Source organism: Dermacentor albipictus, chromosome 8 (assembly GCF_038994185.2).
Source record: "Dermacentor albipictus isolate Rhodes 1998 colony chromosome 8, USDA_Dalb.pri_finalv2, whole genome shotgun sequence".
Taxonomy (NCBI): domain Eukaryota; kingdom Metazoa; phylum Arthropoda; class Arachnida; order Ixodida; family Ixodidae; genus Dermacentor; species Dermacentor albipictus.
Window position 1 is genome coordinate 90,871,401 of NC_091828.1, and position 15,520 is coordinate 90,886,920.

At 43.2% G+C, this 15,520-nt stretch overlaps 1 protein-coding gene across 4 annotated transcripts in view; it reads left to right on the top strand.

The window, feature by feature from the left end:
- The window catches only part of LOC135911355 (cytochrome P450 3A24-like), a 42,281-nt gene that overhangs the window by 5,182 nt on the left and 21,579 nt on the right, over positions 1-15,520 (top strand). For 2 of the 4 annotated variants that reach the window (XM_065443595.2, XM_065443592.2), the window contains exons 2-6: positions 6,069-6,165; positions 7,800-7,852; positions 9,030-9,126; positions 10,842-10,967; positions 13,761-14,010. In XM_065443595.2, coding sequence (XP_065299667.2) covers positions 9,058-9,126; positions 10,842-10,967; positions 13,761-14,010 — 445 coding nt within the window. In that variant the 5' untranslated portion in view covers positions 6,069-6,165; positions 7,800-7,852; positions 9,030-9,057. Of the gene's footprint in view, positions 1-795; positions 948-6,068; positions 6,166-7,799; positions 7,853-9,029; positions 9,127-10,841; positions 10,968-13,760; positions 14,011-15,520 lie in introns of those variants that run through there. The other 2 variants (XM_065443594.2, XM_065443593.2) reach the window with 2 other exon arrangements.

A 15,520-nucleotide genomic window follows, 5' to 3' on the forward strand; every position in this document is an offset into this window, starting at 1 on the left:
GTCTAGCTTTCTTTCCTCGATAAGGATCGCGTCTCGCCATAATGACCGCCGCGTCGTCAACTTTCAGCGGCTCGTTACGAATGCGGCACAAGCAAATGTATGTATGTATGCTTTATTTCCACAAAAACTAAAATACAGCTTTGCGGGGGTAAAGTGGGCAAAAAAGCTGCTCGTAGCAGCTTGACTAGCCCCAAATACCCTTAAAAATACAAGAAAATAAGGGAGCAGCAGCGTGGAAATAGTTTTCCCAAGTACACACATATTCAAGCATTACAACATATCATGCACACGCATCGCAAATCAGGCGAGGAAAAAAAATACAACAAAAACAAGATGTGAGCAAGCAAGCAAAAACACGAAATCTCACTGCACCTCAAAAGCACACAGGCATTGTACAACTCACGTTTCCTCAACGTTTCCTATGAAACGAAGAGAACGCAAGGAGAGGAAAAGCAGGCAGGTCAACCAGACGAGCGTCCCGTTTTCACAAAGAGAGAGAGAGAGAAAGGAAAGGCTGGGAGGTTAACCGGAGGCGAGTTTCCGGTCTCCGCAAAACGCGCAAGGCATACACGACGCTTAAGCAAAGCGCCACGTGTTGTGCTACGGACGGGGACAAAATAATGCAGGATCTGCGACTGCGTGCCGAACGGCGATTCTTGCGCCCTTTAATAACGAAGCAAGCGCGTTCTGTCGAGACATGGCATTGCGCATGCGCGCCTTTCGATGCTCGTGTTTGCCCCAACGTCAATTTCCTGCCAGCGTGCTGGTGGTGGTGGTAAACATTTATTGCTTGAGCCTTTTTACAGCATTACTTGTGAGGGGGCTCAGGAGCGCGTAGGGTGTCCGGGAGTTTGTGGCCCTCGGCGACCCTCAGAGCCCAGTCCACCAGCCGTATTTGGTCGGCTGGGTTGGAGCTAGACACCGCGGTCTCCCATCCCTCGACATCGGTGAGTTGCCACTCAGAGGGTGGCTGGAGCTCAGGGCATAAGAACATAATGTGATGGAAGTTAGGTCTAGGTGCGCTGCACAGCGTACATTCCTGTTGATATCCTTAACGAAATTCCAACAAAGTACCTGGCGCCATCTTCAGGCACAAACTTTTCTTTCTTCAGCTTTTCTCGCCCTGGTTCATGCCAGCGTGCTGTCAGACGCACGATGATTCCCGACGATTATAGGCTAACGAAGCGGTGTCTCTACGGATGACAAAGAAAAACAAATTTTAGACCCGTGTGGCCTTCGGTATGTCGGCGCGTCGAAACCTGAAACCACGTGATCGAGTGGGGAGAGATCCTGAGCGAGAGTAAGGCGATCCGAAGGACCCTATTTGTTGGTACTTACAACCTCGTGAAGAAAAACAGACAGTCGAAAAGCGATTACGTACTTTTTTTATTCATATTGTTCCGGCCGTTCTGCATTGAGCCGTCAGACACGCTGCCTAACGGCAATGTATGTCGTTTGTACAAAAAAAAATACAGACGTGGCCACTGCTATCGAGAACACGCTAGAAGTAGCGTCGCTCCGCGGAGAGCTTCACTACCGGCGCCTCATGAAGTCTTGCGGTGCGTGCGCAATCGAAGCGATGGGGCGAAAAAACCCAGCGAGTCGTCTGCTGTTGTGAGTCGTCTACCGGGAATTCGCGAGGCCCCGGGGGTGGCGCTAGGCGGAACGATGCCAGAGCTCCCGTGCTCCCGCTAGCTGTCGCCGCGCCTGTACATTTAACGTCGGGCGTGAGAGAAGAAAGGCGAGCGCTGGCGCATAGCCAAACGCACTTGTTCCACGACGTCTGACGGTGACCACTACAGACTGTAATGTTGGCGCAGCTGAGCAACTGGTCATGGCATGGATTCCCTGCCGCGATTAATTGCCACGCTCGTGCGCAGTTGAACGTAACACACTAGCGCGGTGAATTTTGGTTGCGTAGTAGAAAATAACGCCGCGCCATTGAAATTAAACCGGCAACTTCCCCTTTTCATACAATTGAACATAACAAATATCTTGTGACACGTAATGGTGAAATCTACCCTACGTAATAGTGATGATAATAATAGGAAATGTGTTTTACTATATCGAAAAACGGCGCAGGTTCGGAAAATGTAGCGCCAAGTTGTACAGTCTTAATCCCGAAACCTTTCATGATTGTATTGCACTTTTTGTTACACAGACGAACATAAGGAGCGTACGTCCGCGTCTTGTTTCTTACGTTCCTTATGAACGTCCAGCAACTATTGAACCAATGAACGTCCAGTTCATTGCTTTCCTAAGTGCCCCGCAACCTTTATAAAAGATGCACATTTAACAAAATTGTATTTCAGAAATAGAGGTATAATTGCTGCTATTAGACATTAGAATTTCTTGTGAAGGTGCACGATAATTTGTCAACCCTTACAAATATGTCTACCAACATATTCTTAGACTTTCTTTCGACTATTGTTACTAGAACTATTGTTATTAGATTATTGTACCAACGGTATTTAGGCTTCCTAACAACTCCCTAGTAACACCCTAGGAACAACTGACTACCAACATTATTTTGAACCATGTTCATAGGCTGTCTGTGAACTTCCTGCTAACTGTCTAGAAAGACTTTAGACTTCCTATTAACGTTCATTAAATGGAATTATGTCCATACGCTGTCTGTAAATTTCGTGCTAACGGTCTAGAAACACTTTTTTTAGACCTCCTATGACGTTCATTAAATTAAACCATGTTCTCACATTATCTGTAAATATCCTATTGACAATGTACTAAAGCTCTATTCCGGCACCCTACTAAAATTGTGCCAACAATTGGACACCTACATCGAATAGAAGCGTGTTTGTAGACTTTGTCAACATCCTATCAGCATTCTAGAAAGTCTCTTAGGGCTCATCATGACTTCGTCATTTATTCGAAACCTCTTACCAACATTTTCCCTGTAGACATTGTGGAAACATTGACCAGAATCGGTTGCATCAATAAAAACGTGCTCAACACTGTTTATAAATATATGCTAACCAGCACATTTATAGCTTTAAATCACCCGGTATATACCACTCTATAATGCTCAGTACGGCAACTATTAATTTAATTCTGTGGGCCACAATAACGTCGCGCGCCTTACGGATGCTTACGCAATGTTAGTGGAGCATTGATAAATTATAAGCTCTTGACGCGCTGTGCAGCTGGAGCCACAGGTGTGATAGGAGCTACAGTAAATCAAGGTGTGACAAATTGAAAGCGTTGCGAAATTTGCATCATTTATTACATTCAATCAATCAAACATGGCAACAGGAGAAATGAGACAATAGTTATGCGAAGCTGCTGCAGCACTCTGAGGGTCAGCTGCAGTTCCACGTCAGCTATAATGGATACGTTTCTTTTTGTGAACTTGCTGCTGTGCGATTGTGGGCGTTGTATCTTGAAATAGAAAGGATGTGAGCAGCAGTTAGCTGTGTATTACTGTCTGATAACCAGATGTGTGTTTTAAACAAGTACGACACAAAAAAGACGCCATGATTTAAACTTGCAGGCGTGAAACTATGTACTAAATATTTCCCTACCTCTCTTTCTGTGCAGCCTGAGTACGAAAGACAAAGAGTGAGTTCATGATCGAACATTATTTACCACAAATTAAGTCATCGCGACCGCTGTGAAAACGTAGTGTTTCTACGATTCGTGTTTCTAGAAACATCAAGCGAACCGCATGACGCGGCATATAGTTCAAGTATGTAATAAAATTGGTCTTCAAACATTTCACGTCATTACAATTCGCGCTTGTAATCACCTGCCAAAATGCGGCATAGAAAGCTGAAATAAATATCAGAATAATGTCAAAATAACATGTTTATCGAAAATGATGCAAAAGAACATACCTGTTATTGTAATTTGGAGACAGACAAAAAACTTCAGCGCATTGCTGTATTGAGGGTCCGCTGCTCGCTACTTGTGCAGTTTAAAACGCGGACAGTTCCGATAGTAAATCACAATCACTTCACTCACGACACTGCATTGCAGCTGGCAGAGACATTGCAGAAAGGCTCACATCACGGAACGAAGAAAAGGTCTTGGGCTTCTCAAGCACGTTGCTGACTGGCTTGCATCGATGAGTCGGCCAAGCCGCAGCACAGCATAAGCATAAACGGCAGCGAAAATTGCTAGACTGCTGCTACAATACACGACCAAACATCGCTCCGACCACACTACACCGGCGTTGCAAAGAAACTGGTATCGATGGCAGTGGTCTCCTTCTTTGCCTCGACTCGGGCCGCTGTCAAATTTGTGCGCTTGCGCGAGAGCGGCATGCGAAATTCTTTCCATCCACCCGCTTCGCCTTGACCACCACCCGAACTGTCCCACCTGTGTGTCCAGGTGGGACACACAGGTGGGACACAGGTGGGATTAGATTAGTTTACCAACAAATTTCTTTAAATATTTCAGTAGCACTCCGTCGACAATTCGCCACCGACTTCGATTGAAGCTGTGATTTAAAACGAAGCTTGATTCCTGAGTATGGCATATATCTACATTTATGTGTGTTACAAAAATTTGTCAAAAACTCTCAAGTTACGTTCCAGTCTAAATTTCTTGCGGCAAACAGTACGAGCTACGGACGTATTGAGGATACATATCCGTCAGAAAAAGAATATTTCGACTACGTATATTAAAACATTCTTTACACAAAAGTAACGAGCCTTTTGATAGAGTACCAATTTTTTTATTTAGACGAAAGCTAGAAGAAATGTTAATGGTGTCCCTAAAATATTCTGTACACAAAATTAAGTATATACGAAGCCCTTTACGGTGTATGAACAAATGTTCTTAATACAAAAGTAAAAAGGAAGTGTTTTAATGGTTTATTTAAAATATTCTTTATACATAAGAAAGAAGTCTTTTAACGATGTTTTTAATATATTGTTTATACAAAAGTAAGGTGGAAGTCTTTTAATGGTGTATTGGAAATATTTCTTTATACAAAAGTACGAACGAAGTCTTTTGATGGTGCATTTAAAATATTCTTTATACAAAAGTAAGGGCGAAATCTCTTAACGGTGCATTTAAAATATTATTTACACAAAAGTAAGAAAGTATTTTGACAGAGTATGAACACATGTTCCTAGAATGTAAATGTAGATAGACTGTCAGTAAAGTAAATAGAAGTTTGGTACAAGTTCTAAATAATGTTTATGGCATTTTTGTAAAGGTTATGTAACGTCGGCAATGGCTTCGCCGTACATTCATTTTGACAGGGTCGAGTGGAGGCGGATTTTTGTTTATAAACACCGGTTGACATGCACTTTCGTTAAAGAATGTCGACAAAATTTTAAAACTTAACGAAATGACAGAGCGAGATAAATGCACGCCTCCCTGCTGTACTCGTGTACATGAATAGTGCCTCACATATTACGTTTTAGGGCAAACTGCAGCTGCAAATGACTGGTGGCAACCTTCATGATATATTAAGTAACACGCTGATAAGTGATACCAATCTAATTCTTTTGTGAGACTTCCCAGATGCATGATACCTTTTTCTCTTGAAAATACTTAGTGCGCTTCATATGTATATATGAATTTGGGCTAATATGGTTTATTCTCTTCTGATCTAAGACTGTTTTTTGAATGAAGTAAGTAAAACCATTTTCACTTACTTGATTGCCGAATTGTAGCAAATCTTCATCTTATTCCTTCGGTTTCTTAACTATGTGCTCGGTTTGTGATGTTTATGAGCAATTATTCCTTCAATGTGTATTTAGTTGCAGCCCGCCTGTGCAATGCATTATTAATTTAATTATTGCATCTTTTTTTTCATTACAATTTCTTTTTCTTTGTCCCATGCTGCTTATGTCCATGTCATAAGGTACAGGACTCTATAAAGTTGGTCACCTTTCCGTATCCATATGTTTGTCGAAAAAAATAAATAAACAGTGGGCTACTAGTTTACCTGTATTCCTGAACCGGTGTTGCTTTTGTTTCGTTGTGGTTTGTTTTGCACTTACGACAGGAATATCACCAGCTCAGAGTTCACACTGCTACTCTGGCCACTGCTCTCAAATATATCGCCTTAGTTTGTTTTATGCTTCATCAATTTTCAGATGGCGGCGGAGAACTTTTGATTTCTTCCGAGGGACTGGCATCTCCGGTCCACCTCCGAGCATATTCTCGGGCCATTTCTACCAATTCTGGCAGGAGGTACGGTGCTTAAGGTTACTTACGGTGATAATGACGATGTTGATAAAAACATGAAAATTTCATCTCTCAATTGGACAGCGCCCTTATTTTATGGCGTTTTTCTAGGAGCACTCCAGCGCTCGCTAGGCATGGAACTTGTTAAGCAACGCCAATAAGTTTTCCAAATTACACGAAGAATATAAACGAATGTGTGATTTAGTGATTTAGCGATTTAGCGATTGACCGGGCCTTAAAGAAATAAGAAATATTATTCAGTTGCTACTCCAAGGAGAGTCTACTAAAGTCATCACAAGGTTTGTACGAACAAAATTTCTGGAATGATTCTTGTAAGTGGAAGAAATTTGTCTTCATGATAGTTTCTTTCGCGCGAAGGTGAAGTGAAAAGCAAAGTAATGCTAGATAACACTGGTTAGCTTTACTCGCTCTTGTTTAGTCCTTTCTTCGAATTCCTATCTCAGTTCTGCTCTCTCAGTGCTTTCCTCATAGGGACCCAGCCGACGATGTTAATGGCTTCCATGGATAAGCACATATAATAAGAAAACATCACGTGAATGATATGCACGATCAATGCTGCCTCGGTGACAATGCTGACAATGACAATGACAATGCTGCATTGGTGAGGTCTTCCTGTCCCGACCACCAGCAAGCGAATGTATTCCTGTGACACCCCTTTAAAAAAATTGTCAGAGAAATTCCGTTGCGTTCTATTAATACATTGTTCTAATAATTCTAATACCTTCTATTATAATACATTCCATAGTCTCTATATTGAAATTAAATTGAACGCTATGAATCGTTTCTGCAACAGACCTGCCAAAAGTAGTGCTGAGAACGCAAGCAGCATGATTAAGTTTATCATTCAACAGAGTGCAGTACGTCCTCTTCAAGCTGGCAAGAAACACCCATGACCCTTGTTGCTTCCAATGAGATCTGCCTTAATATATGTGCAAGCGCTGTAATATGAGAATAAAAGCAGCACTGGTAGAGTTACAGGCCTCATTTGACGATTAAAGGCCGTCCGGGTCATTTGTGACACGTAAATATCACGACTGCATTGCTGACTCCGCCGCACACGTTCTCCAATATAGGGAGGCAGAACGATAGCATTGCATTGAATTGTTCAATGTGTAATAGGAGTTCTTTCGCTTGCCAGTACAAGCGCGGTACCTAGTCATCCGGAAAGAGAGATCTCTGCTGCTAATATATGTGGCTGCATTTGACGTGCGACATCTCACGTCACGTGAGATGTCGCATAGTCCACAAGAGGTCGCACCACTCCGAGTTTTCATTTTTAGTAATTTTCGCGCTTCTAAATGCACTTTGATTGCTGCTAATTACGGATTCGTTACTACAGAGGCCTGATATTTCAATCTAGCTTGACTTATTATTCTTCTTTAGGGTCTCTGTAACGACTAACTGTAAACTGCGTGAAGGGACGTCCTATTACCTTGACAATTTCTCAGTGGAGTCTTGAATGGCTTGGAATAACAAGATGTGACTGTGATGTAAACTTGAGGCATTTATCATAATTTGGAACCGAACGAAATAATCTGTAAACTTATTAACTTTCTCTTGTTTTTCGAAGCATTGAAAACAACTTTTGCACTAAACAAAATCCACTTCTTTCCTTTAAGAACACCGTGGAAGTTATCGATGAGTGGTTCAAGAAATACGGTGACATCTACGGGTAAGTGAACGTTTCAATTTAAGTTACTCTTTCTTATCCACGTGCACAATGGGCTATACAAATGTCCAACAAGCTTGTGCGGGAAATAAATGCTCATTTTCGTAGCATTTTAATGCGAGGAAGTTTCCCTGATACACAGTAATTGTGAAGGCAATAAATGTGAAATGATGGAGTAATCAATGCTCTCTGGACGCCTCGCTGACCTACTGGGTGGTAAAACACTTTACACCCTTTCAGGTACTGCGTTTAGAATGTACGTTAATTTTGCAGAAATATTTCACACGCTCCCATTAACTTTACAGAAGCAGAGGAGCGTGGCCTTCGCTGCATACGAGAGTAGCCCAGCATTGCAGAGATCAGACGAGGACACCAAGAGAACCGCCAATGTGGACTCTCTTACAGAATCATCAACAGTTCTAAACCATAGCCTTAATGTTTACCACCTCCCTTGTTAACGCTATGAACTAGGCTAGATGTATTTGAGTTATTCAAAGTAACAACTAGCGATATTCATCTGTCCTGGCAAGCCTTCACCGCAATTATAGTCGCAATCATTTTATCCAATTTCATTCTCACCACATTACATCAGTATTCTTTTAAGCTTTACAGTGAATTTGCAAAAGACGGATACGCTTGTGTGACCAATATTGCGATAACAACACTAAGACTCCCACTACTCCTCACTTTTTTTTTGCTGCTACATCAATCGCATCAGAACCTCTAATTTTTCATTCGGTTCTTGGGCTCTTCTACATAAAGAATGGCACCTTTTATTTATCTGAAAATAAGAGTGATTGCGCCAATGCTTTCGTTGTAGTGAAAATGATTGATTGAATGATGCAATATTTCACAAGTTTTCTTTGATTCAATTATTGAAGGACCACAGCTGCTGCACAAGAGCTGAGAACCTTTATCTCTGTGCGAATAAAATGCTTTCTGCAGTGTAAATTTCACATTTGTAAGACTATTCCTTACATCTGTTTCATCTATGATCTCAAACGCTGACAATGGCAGCACTAGAAGCGGGGTTAAGCATTCGTAAGGTTTTTTTTTCATGCTACTTCAGCTGTAACGCTGTCCAGAGCTTTTGCGAAGTGTGGTGTACTTCACAGCTGGTATTCGCTCCTTTTCTTTCGGGTGTTTCAAAACCTTGCCTGTCTCTTTGACGCCATCGCAGGATCTTCAATGGCGACGCCCCTTTTGTCATGGTGAAGGACATTGAACTTTTGAGGCGTGTGTTCGTCAGCGATTTCGGTCAATTCATGGAGAGGGGAGTGAGTGCGCTTAAGACTGCTTTCACGCTTCGCAACCATTCTAAAGCGAATGAGGTTGTGCATTAATTAGCATAACCCGCAATTGATACCAACGCTTTTCTCGTGCGTCGAACTGTGGTAGAACAAAGGAGCGCAGCCTTGAGCCAATGTCTATACAACAGGACGTATTCAACTAAGTAACGCATTTGCATTATTGCCCTCAACAAGACACGACCCTTTGTGGAAACGCGGGAAACGGGATGAGCAGTTCAAGTGATTAAGACAAGCGCTCTTATCAAAACGATGACTCCACCTTGAGGCTTCCCTTGTACTGATTAATTAGTCTCCATCGTCAGCAGGTCCTAGGTGTCTTCTTTCAATTTCATTAAGTGTGCTAGACAACATAGGGTTCGAGCAGCTCCAGTCGACGGTGAATCAGAGAAGGCGTTCTTTAAGACTTGATCTAAAGCTTACTTTTGTCACAGCAGGATGAAAACTCATAACGGATTTGATGGCGTTGGCCGAAAAGAAAACCTAATCCTATTACATCTACTACAAATTGTGCACTGTTCTGTGACTATGTCTCTACCTTCAGCTACGGGAAGCAAAAACACGGAGCTTTCCTGCTGAAGAAAACAAAAAGAATCGCATAATCTAAGTGTCTCAACTAGGAATTTCTTGAAGGTGGTCTTTTGAAATGAGCTATGTGACTTTCATTTGAAGTCATGTTTATTGTGACGCGCGCTGGCCTTTGTGCCTGCACAGTTAGCGTAAGGCACCCGAGTCGGGTATCTGGGCCGCTATTTTGTAGCGATGCCTTATGCCTTATTCTTTGCTATTCTTATCCACCACACACGGCCGCCTGATCCCGTTGCTAATGTGGGTAGACCGTCGCTCTGACCACGGGCCAAGCGCGAAAAGGCTGAAAAAGCATAGAATCGGAAAAGGCATGGCTACAAAATACCGGCCCTGTATTGCTATGCCATTGTCGACAACACTGGTGACAGTTCTGGCTCGTGCACTCCACGAACACTTTGTAAGCGCAAGTTGCACTGTCACAAAAGCCCCGATGTGACATTGTTGCAAGGTAGCTGCCAGGAATCAGACGCGACGGCTTTGTCACTCAGGCCAGTCACGTGCTCTTCATGTCAAGTGCTCGTACGCGTTGAACCACATGCCTACAAGGGGGCTGGAGATTTGTGCACGGGGCTGTTCATGACGTGACGGTGGCTTCCATATTCTCCGACATATTTCTTGTACGCGCGCTGCTCATTTCGCAGCCAATGTAGGGAAGCTCTCTTACCTTTGCAAGTAGTGAAAAATTCATTGGAGATCCGGTAATCGCTGAACCTCCAAATCTCGAGCGAAAGTTATACAAGAAAGCTATAGCTGTCTGGAGGAGTTTAGCTGCTTAGTTTATCTGATTGGAACATGCACATGGTGATAATTCACAACTGCGCAGTTCACAGACAATCTTCGAACAGAGAACAGCTCTCTTCAACGCAAAAGTGTCGATTTTGTCAAGTTCTTGATGTGTTCTCGACGCTGTAGGAAATTAGAAGTGCGAAGCTTACGTTACTAAGTGCACCACCCTCCGACGAAACAACAATACGCAAACTAGGTGCACGTTCTAATACGTGTGCTGTGTGCCAGGCGTAAGTAACAGTTCGAACACCTCGTGGCAACCTTCGACACGCTTCTTCACTTCTCGCGTTTGTGCTATGTATTCCTCGCAGACTGTGTGGAGACACGTGAACGCCAACCCAGCGTTTCGCAACTCCATCAGCGTTGCGGGTGTGGACAGGTGGAAACCCATACGGCGATGCATCTCTTCGGCATTCACGGCAAACAAGCTGCGAGCGGTAGGCACGCTTTCTTTTCTGTCAGTGCGCAGTTGTCCGCTAGCGACAGTTATAACCCGCCTTCAACGTTTCTCGCTCTCATGGCCTCACGATTGCAACGAATGACATTAAAGGGACACCTACGATGAAATTATATTTCTTCTGTATTAGTAGATTACCCTTTCACTATATAGAAGACGCCACTCTCAACAGGAGAAGAAGCTTGGTAAGCGAGAAAGGGCACAAAATGGCAAAACGGTGTTCCCACACCTGTTTGCCGTGACGTCATAGATTTTCGACGGTGCTTACTAGTGCCTACTTAGGTATCTTTTGAAAAAAGAAAAAAGGTTTTCATTGCGTTCTAAGAAGCCTAATATCAAGCGTGCCTAGTTTGAGGAACCTTCACTGAGCCAATGAGGCCCAAAGATGAAAAATAAAGATACTTTGAAATCCGCGACATCACAGTGACGTTTCGGCGTTGTGGTTTCGACGCAAACTTCAAAAACAAACACCTTAACTTTCATCATCATTTTCTTTTAGAGTTTACAAAGAACACTATATAAGTGCAAACTTATATAGTGTTCCTCATTTGTGTTCCATTAATACGGGTTGGTATAACAAACGCCTTATATTAGATTTTTTAAATGCAATCGCATTTATTTGAATGTCAGTTGCCCCAGGTCCCTTCCTGTAGTTATGAATCTTGCTATCCTCAACGCACACTCTGAGATGTGTCTAGCCTTGGCACTAGACATCGAAGATTAGCTAATGTCAAATAAGAAAGCAATAATTTTAGCATTTGTTGCGCCCGAATGAAGCCGTGTTTTGAAGCTACAACGAAACAATGCACCCATGGCTTTCAGAATTTTGGTACCACTGCTCCCCTGCCGTATTGCATTGCCCAAAAAGCAGAAAGAATAGTTGTGTCGTAACTTCACTTTTCCGCTACACACAATTAAATGGATCACGTTGAAGCCATTAGCATGAAGAAACGTAAAATCCCTTTCCTGGTGTTACTAATTCATCCTCAGACCTATCCAACATATCGTATTAAACGCAACTGCAATTGTTCATCTCATTTCGTTCATTTCTCTTTTTCGTTTCTTTACTCTAAGAGCCCTGGAGGCATTACCGGGAGGAGTGGTTACAGAACAAATAAACAAATCTAATGAAATAAACTATGCTCACAGACACCAGTGTTCAACATTTCAAGACGAGTGATTAGCCGATAGATGCGGGAAGGCGACTGCAGTTTCAGCTTTCTTTTTGAATAAAATATCGAGAGTCGAGATTGCTCTTGCATAAAGGCAACTTTCATGCGACGGACACTGCGGGAAGACAAGCGGCTTGTAGGCTTAAAAAGAGGCATCCTCAAATCATTATTGCTGCGATATCAATTATACGGACACTCCAGGCTGATTCCCGCCGCCATCGGCGCCGTCGGTGTCGCCGTGATGTTCCGTAAAAAAGCCCAAGTGCGCAGATTCGCGGTGGCGCGCAGTGTGCTTTAGGTGGGATGGAAAGCATGCGAGAGTGAGCCGATTAGAGTGGTGGCCAGGTGCGGTGACGTCGTTTCGCGTGCGCAGTGGAGTACGGCATAGAGGACACGCGCCGACATTTTGCGTGCGCAAGGAATTGGGGGAGGGGGGGGGGGCAGGGTAACGCGCGTCTCTGCGGTTACGCCATTGGCAGTTGAAGCTGCGCATGTAGCTGGGCACGCGTGCCCTATCTTCGAGGTAATATGTGGTAATAATAATAATAATAATAATAATAATAATAACCCACCATATTGCCGATGGCATCGTGTGCGCTGTGTCCTAGTGCGCCTGTTCGCTTCGTAGCTACAAACAGCACGAAGGGCAGTCCGCTCGCTGCTGCTGCCGCTCTTCCTCACGCCAGCGTTCCGACAGCCCATGTCCGAGGTCATCGAGTAAGATGCTTTTTATGTTTGCCTGGGCGCGCCTGATGCTGTGCTTGTTGATTCAATCAATGAGTTGATATTTACAGCAGCTTATACGGGTGATGAATGCGCTAACCTTACTGCTTCTAACTGCCTGACAATTTGCTATCGCAATCGGTGCTCCGTCTTTAATGCGAGACTGCAACCGTTTAGTTTATTGAACTTTGTGGAACAAGCGTATGTGGGAAATACGGCGTCTAGTAGCTGGGTGACGGGTATAGCTTCATTCAAAAGACGTCGAATTTGCCATAATGCACAGATCGAAACTTTGGCTATGCCGATATAGGGAGGTGCCCCCGATATTGGAAGTGATGACAATAGGTGACGCTGCAGACTCATAGAGAGCTGCTAAACATATCATGTCAGCAAAGTCGCACATGATGCTTAGAAAAGAACTCATGGGATGTCGATAGATGCAAAAATTGCATAGTGAGGTGTCAAACTCCCATCCCACGTCTCCACTGAAGCACGAGGGCTGGTCTTCTTTTTCTGTACTGGACCAGTACGACTGCTTAATCGAATCTCTTTGTGTAAAAGATAATAATAAACTATTTTTGTACAAATGTTTTTTTTTGTTTTGTAAATCTTGTAAATAATCTCGTACCCAAAATGTTAGTTTTTTCTAGTATTTTGTGTAATAATTAGAGTTAGTTTTTGATGCCACAACTCCTAGGGAAAGCTATTTACACGGTGTAAGTGTCAAGAAAACGGGACCCTCTAACCGTGCAGTTGGGTCCATAAAGGTACCTACATAAGTGCGTATTAAGTATCTCGTATTGCTAACAGTGAAATTAAACTCAATTACTCATTGACTAATTTCGAGAAGTGTGCCGTAAACGATTGGACTTGACCAGTTTGTTCCAGACATGGTCGAAGCTGTGGACAGCTTCTTGGAGATCCTCGAAGAGCGAAGCCTTCGCGAAGGCCCGTCTGGTGAGCAGATCGACGTGCGACCTTACCTGAATACGCTGGCGTTCGACCTGGTCGCCAGGACCACGTTCGGTATGCGTCTTGACGTCCAGAAAAACCCCAGCAACCCGCTGTTCGTCCACGCCACGTCAGTACTTCCTGGAACACTGGCCACCCTCTTTCACACAGCGACGCGTAAGTTAAATCACGAGACCCATGTGTCCAGTTCAGTCACCATCATCATCACCAGTCTATTATTTCATCATCACCATCATAATCGTCGTCAGCCTACCAGCCTATTATACAGCCCATTGGCAGAACGAAGGCTTGTCCCAGCGATCTCCAATTACCCCTGTCTTGCGCTAACTGATTCCAACATGCACCTACAAGTTTTAAAGATATAGATGTCGATAGCAGTTGCGGATGAATTAACACCCTTTCGAGAACACCCCTTCCTAAGAAACGTATCCAATGATCCAATACAAACATATGGGGGGGGGGGGGGGGTCCCATAGCAAAATCCTTGTTCTTTAGGTGATGCCTTCCCCCATGTGGTATTCCACATGGGGGAAGGCATCACCTAAAGGAACCTGCATCTTCCCATATATTATGTGGGGTGTGTTCCCCATATTATATATAGGAATGCACAGGTTTCTATATGTCGTCCCCATGCATTTATATAATCATATAGGTGTTGTTCCCTATTATATACGGGAATATGCGGTTCTTTTATGTGATTCGCTACAAACATATATTTGTATGGGCGATATGAAATGTGGAAGTTGACGGGTGTTGATCAGGACAATTATATGCTTATGTGGGGCCCCTTTTTTGTGGCTTCATCGGATATTTCATTTTTCAATTTTTAGTGCGAAGATACAATGAGTTAAAGATTGAGGAAAAGCTTGAAACTTGTTCGCTATCTATACTCATCCGGAGGGAGAAAAAGAAACAATTAAAATGCAACAGGGCGACAGTGAACTAGGACAAGCTGAAGAACAGACGAGGGCAGCTTCTTGTACTAATAACGACAGAAATCTGAGCTTGTTGGTAAAGATTCATTATGCAAAAAAAAAGGTGAGGCATGCAGACAGGACACAAGAGTGGAGAAGTGGACAACACGAACGCCGATACGAACGTGTTGTCCATTTCTCTACTCTTGTGTCCTGTCTGCACGCCTCACCTTTTTTTGCGTAGCTCTTTTACTAGTCTCTTGTGCAGTTCCACCACGTCCGAATTCGCACTGTTACATTTTGAAATATTACCTTTATTTTATCCTCGGATCTGTTCGCCATTATATAGGGGAGCGGCCACGTAAGCCACACGACATAAATATGGAGCAAAACATCATCTGTCGAAAATTCCAGTGTAAGGCAATAAAATATAAAGAGAATAACATTACAAGTGTAACGTAGCGTAATTAATAATAGACAAGCTATTAGCAACGTTAACCGTGCAGAACCAACTAAACCAATATCTGACATTACTGAGCCAAAACATCTGCATATTTTTAGTCGGCATGCAGTGTATGGTACAGAGAACATTGGATATTCAAAAATAACACAGGAGAGTGTATGCTATAAGTATAGCCAGCACAAAATGCTAATGCCGTCATGGGATTCAGTGTAAAACGCCTAGCCGTAGGTGCCGCTGTTATTGCAATCAGTACAAGAATGTTACATAGCAATCGATACACAAGTAAGGA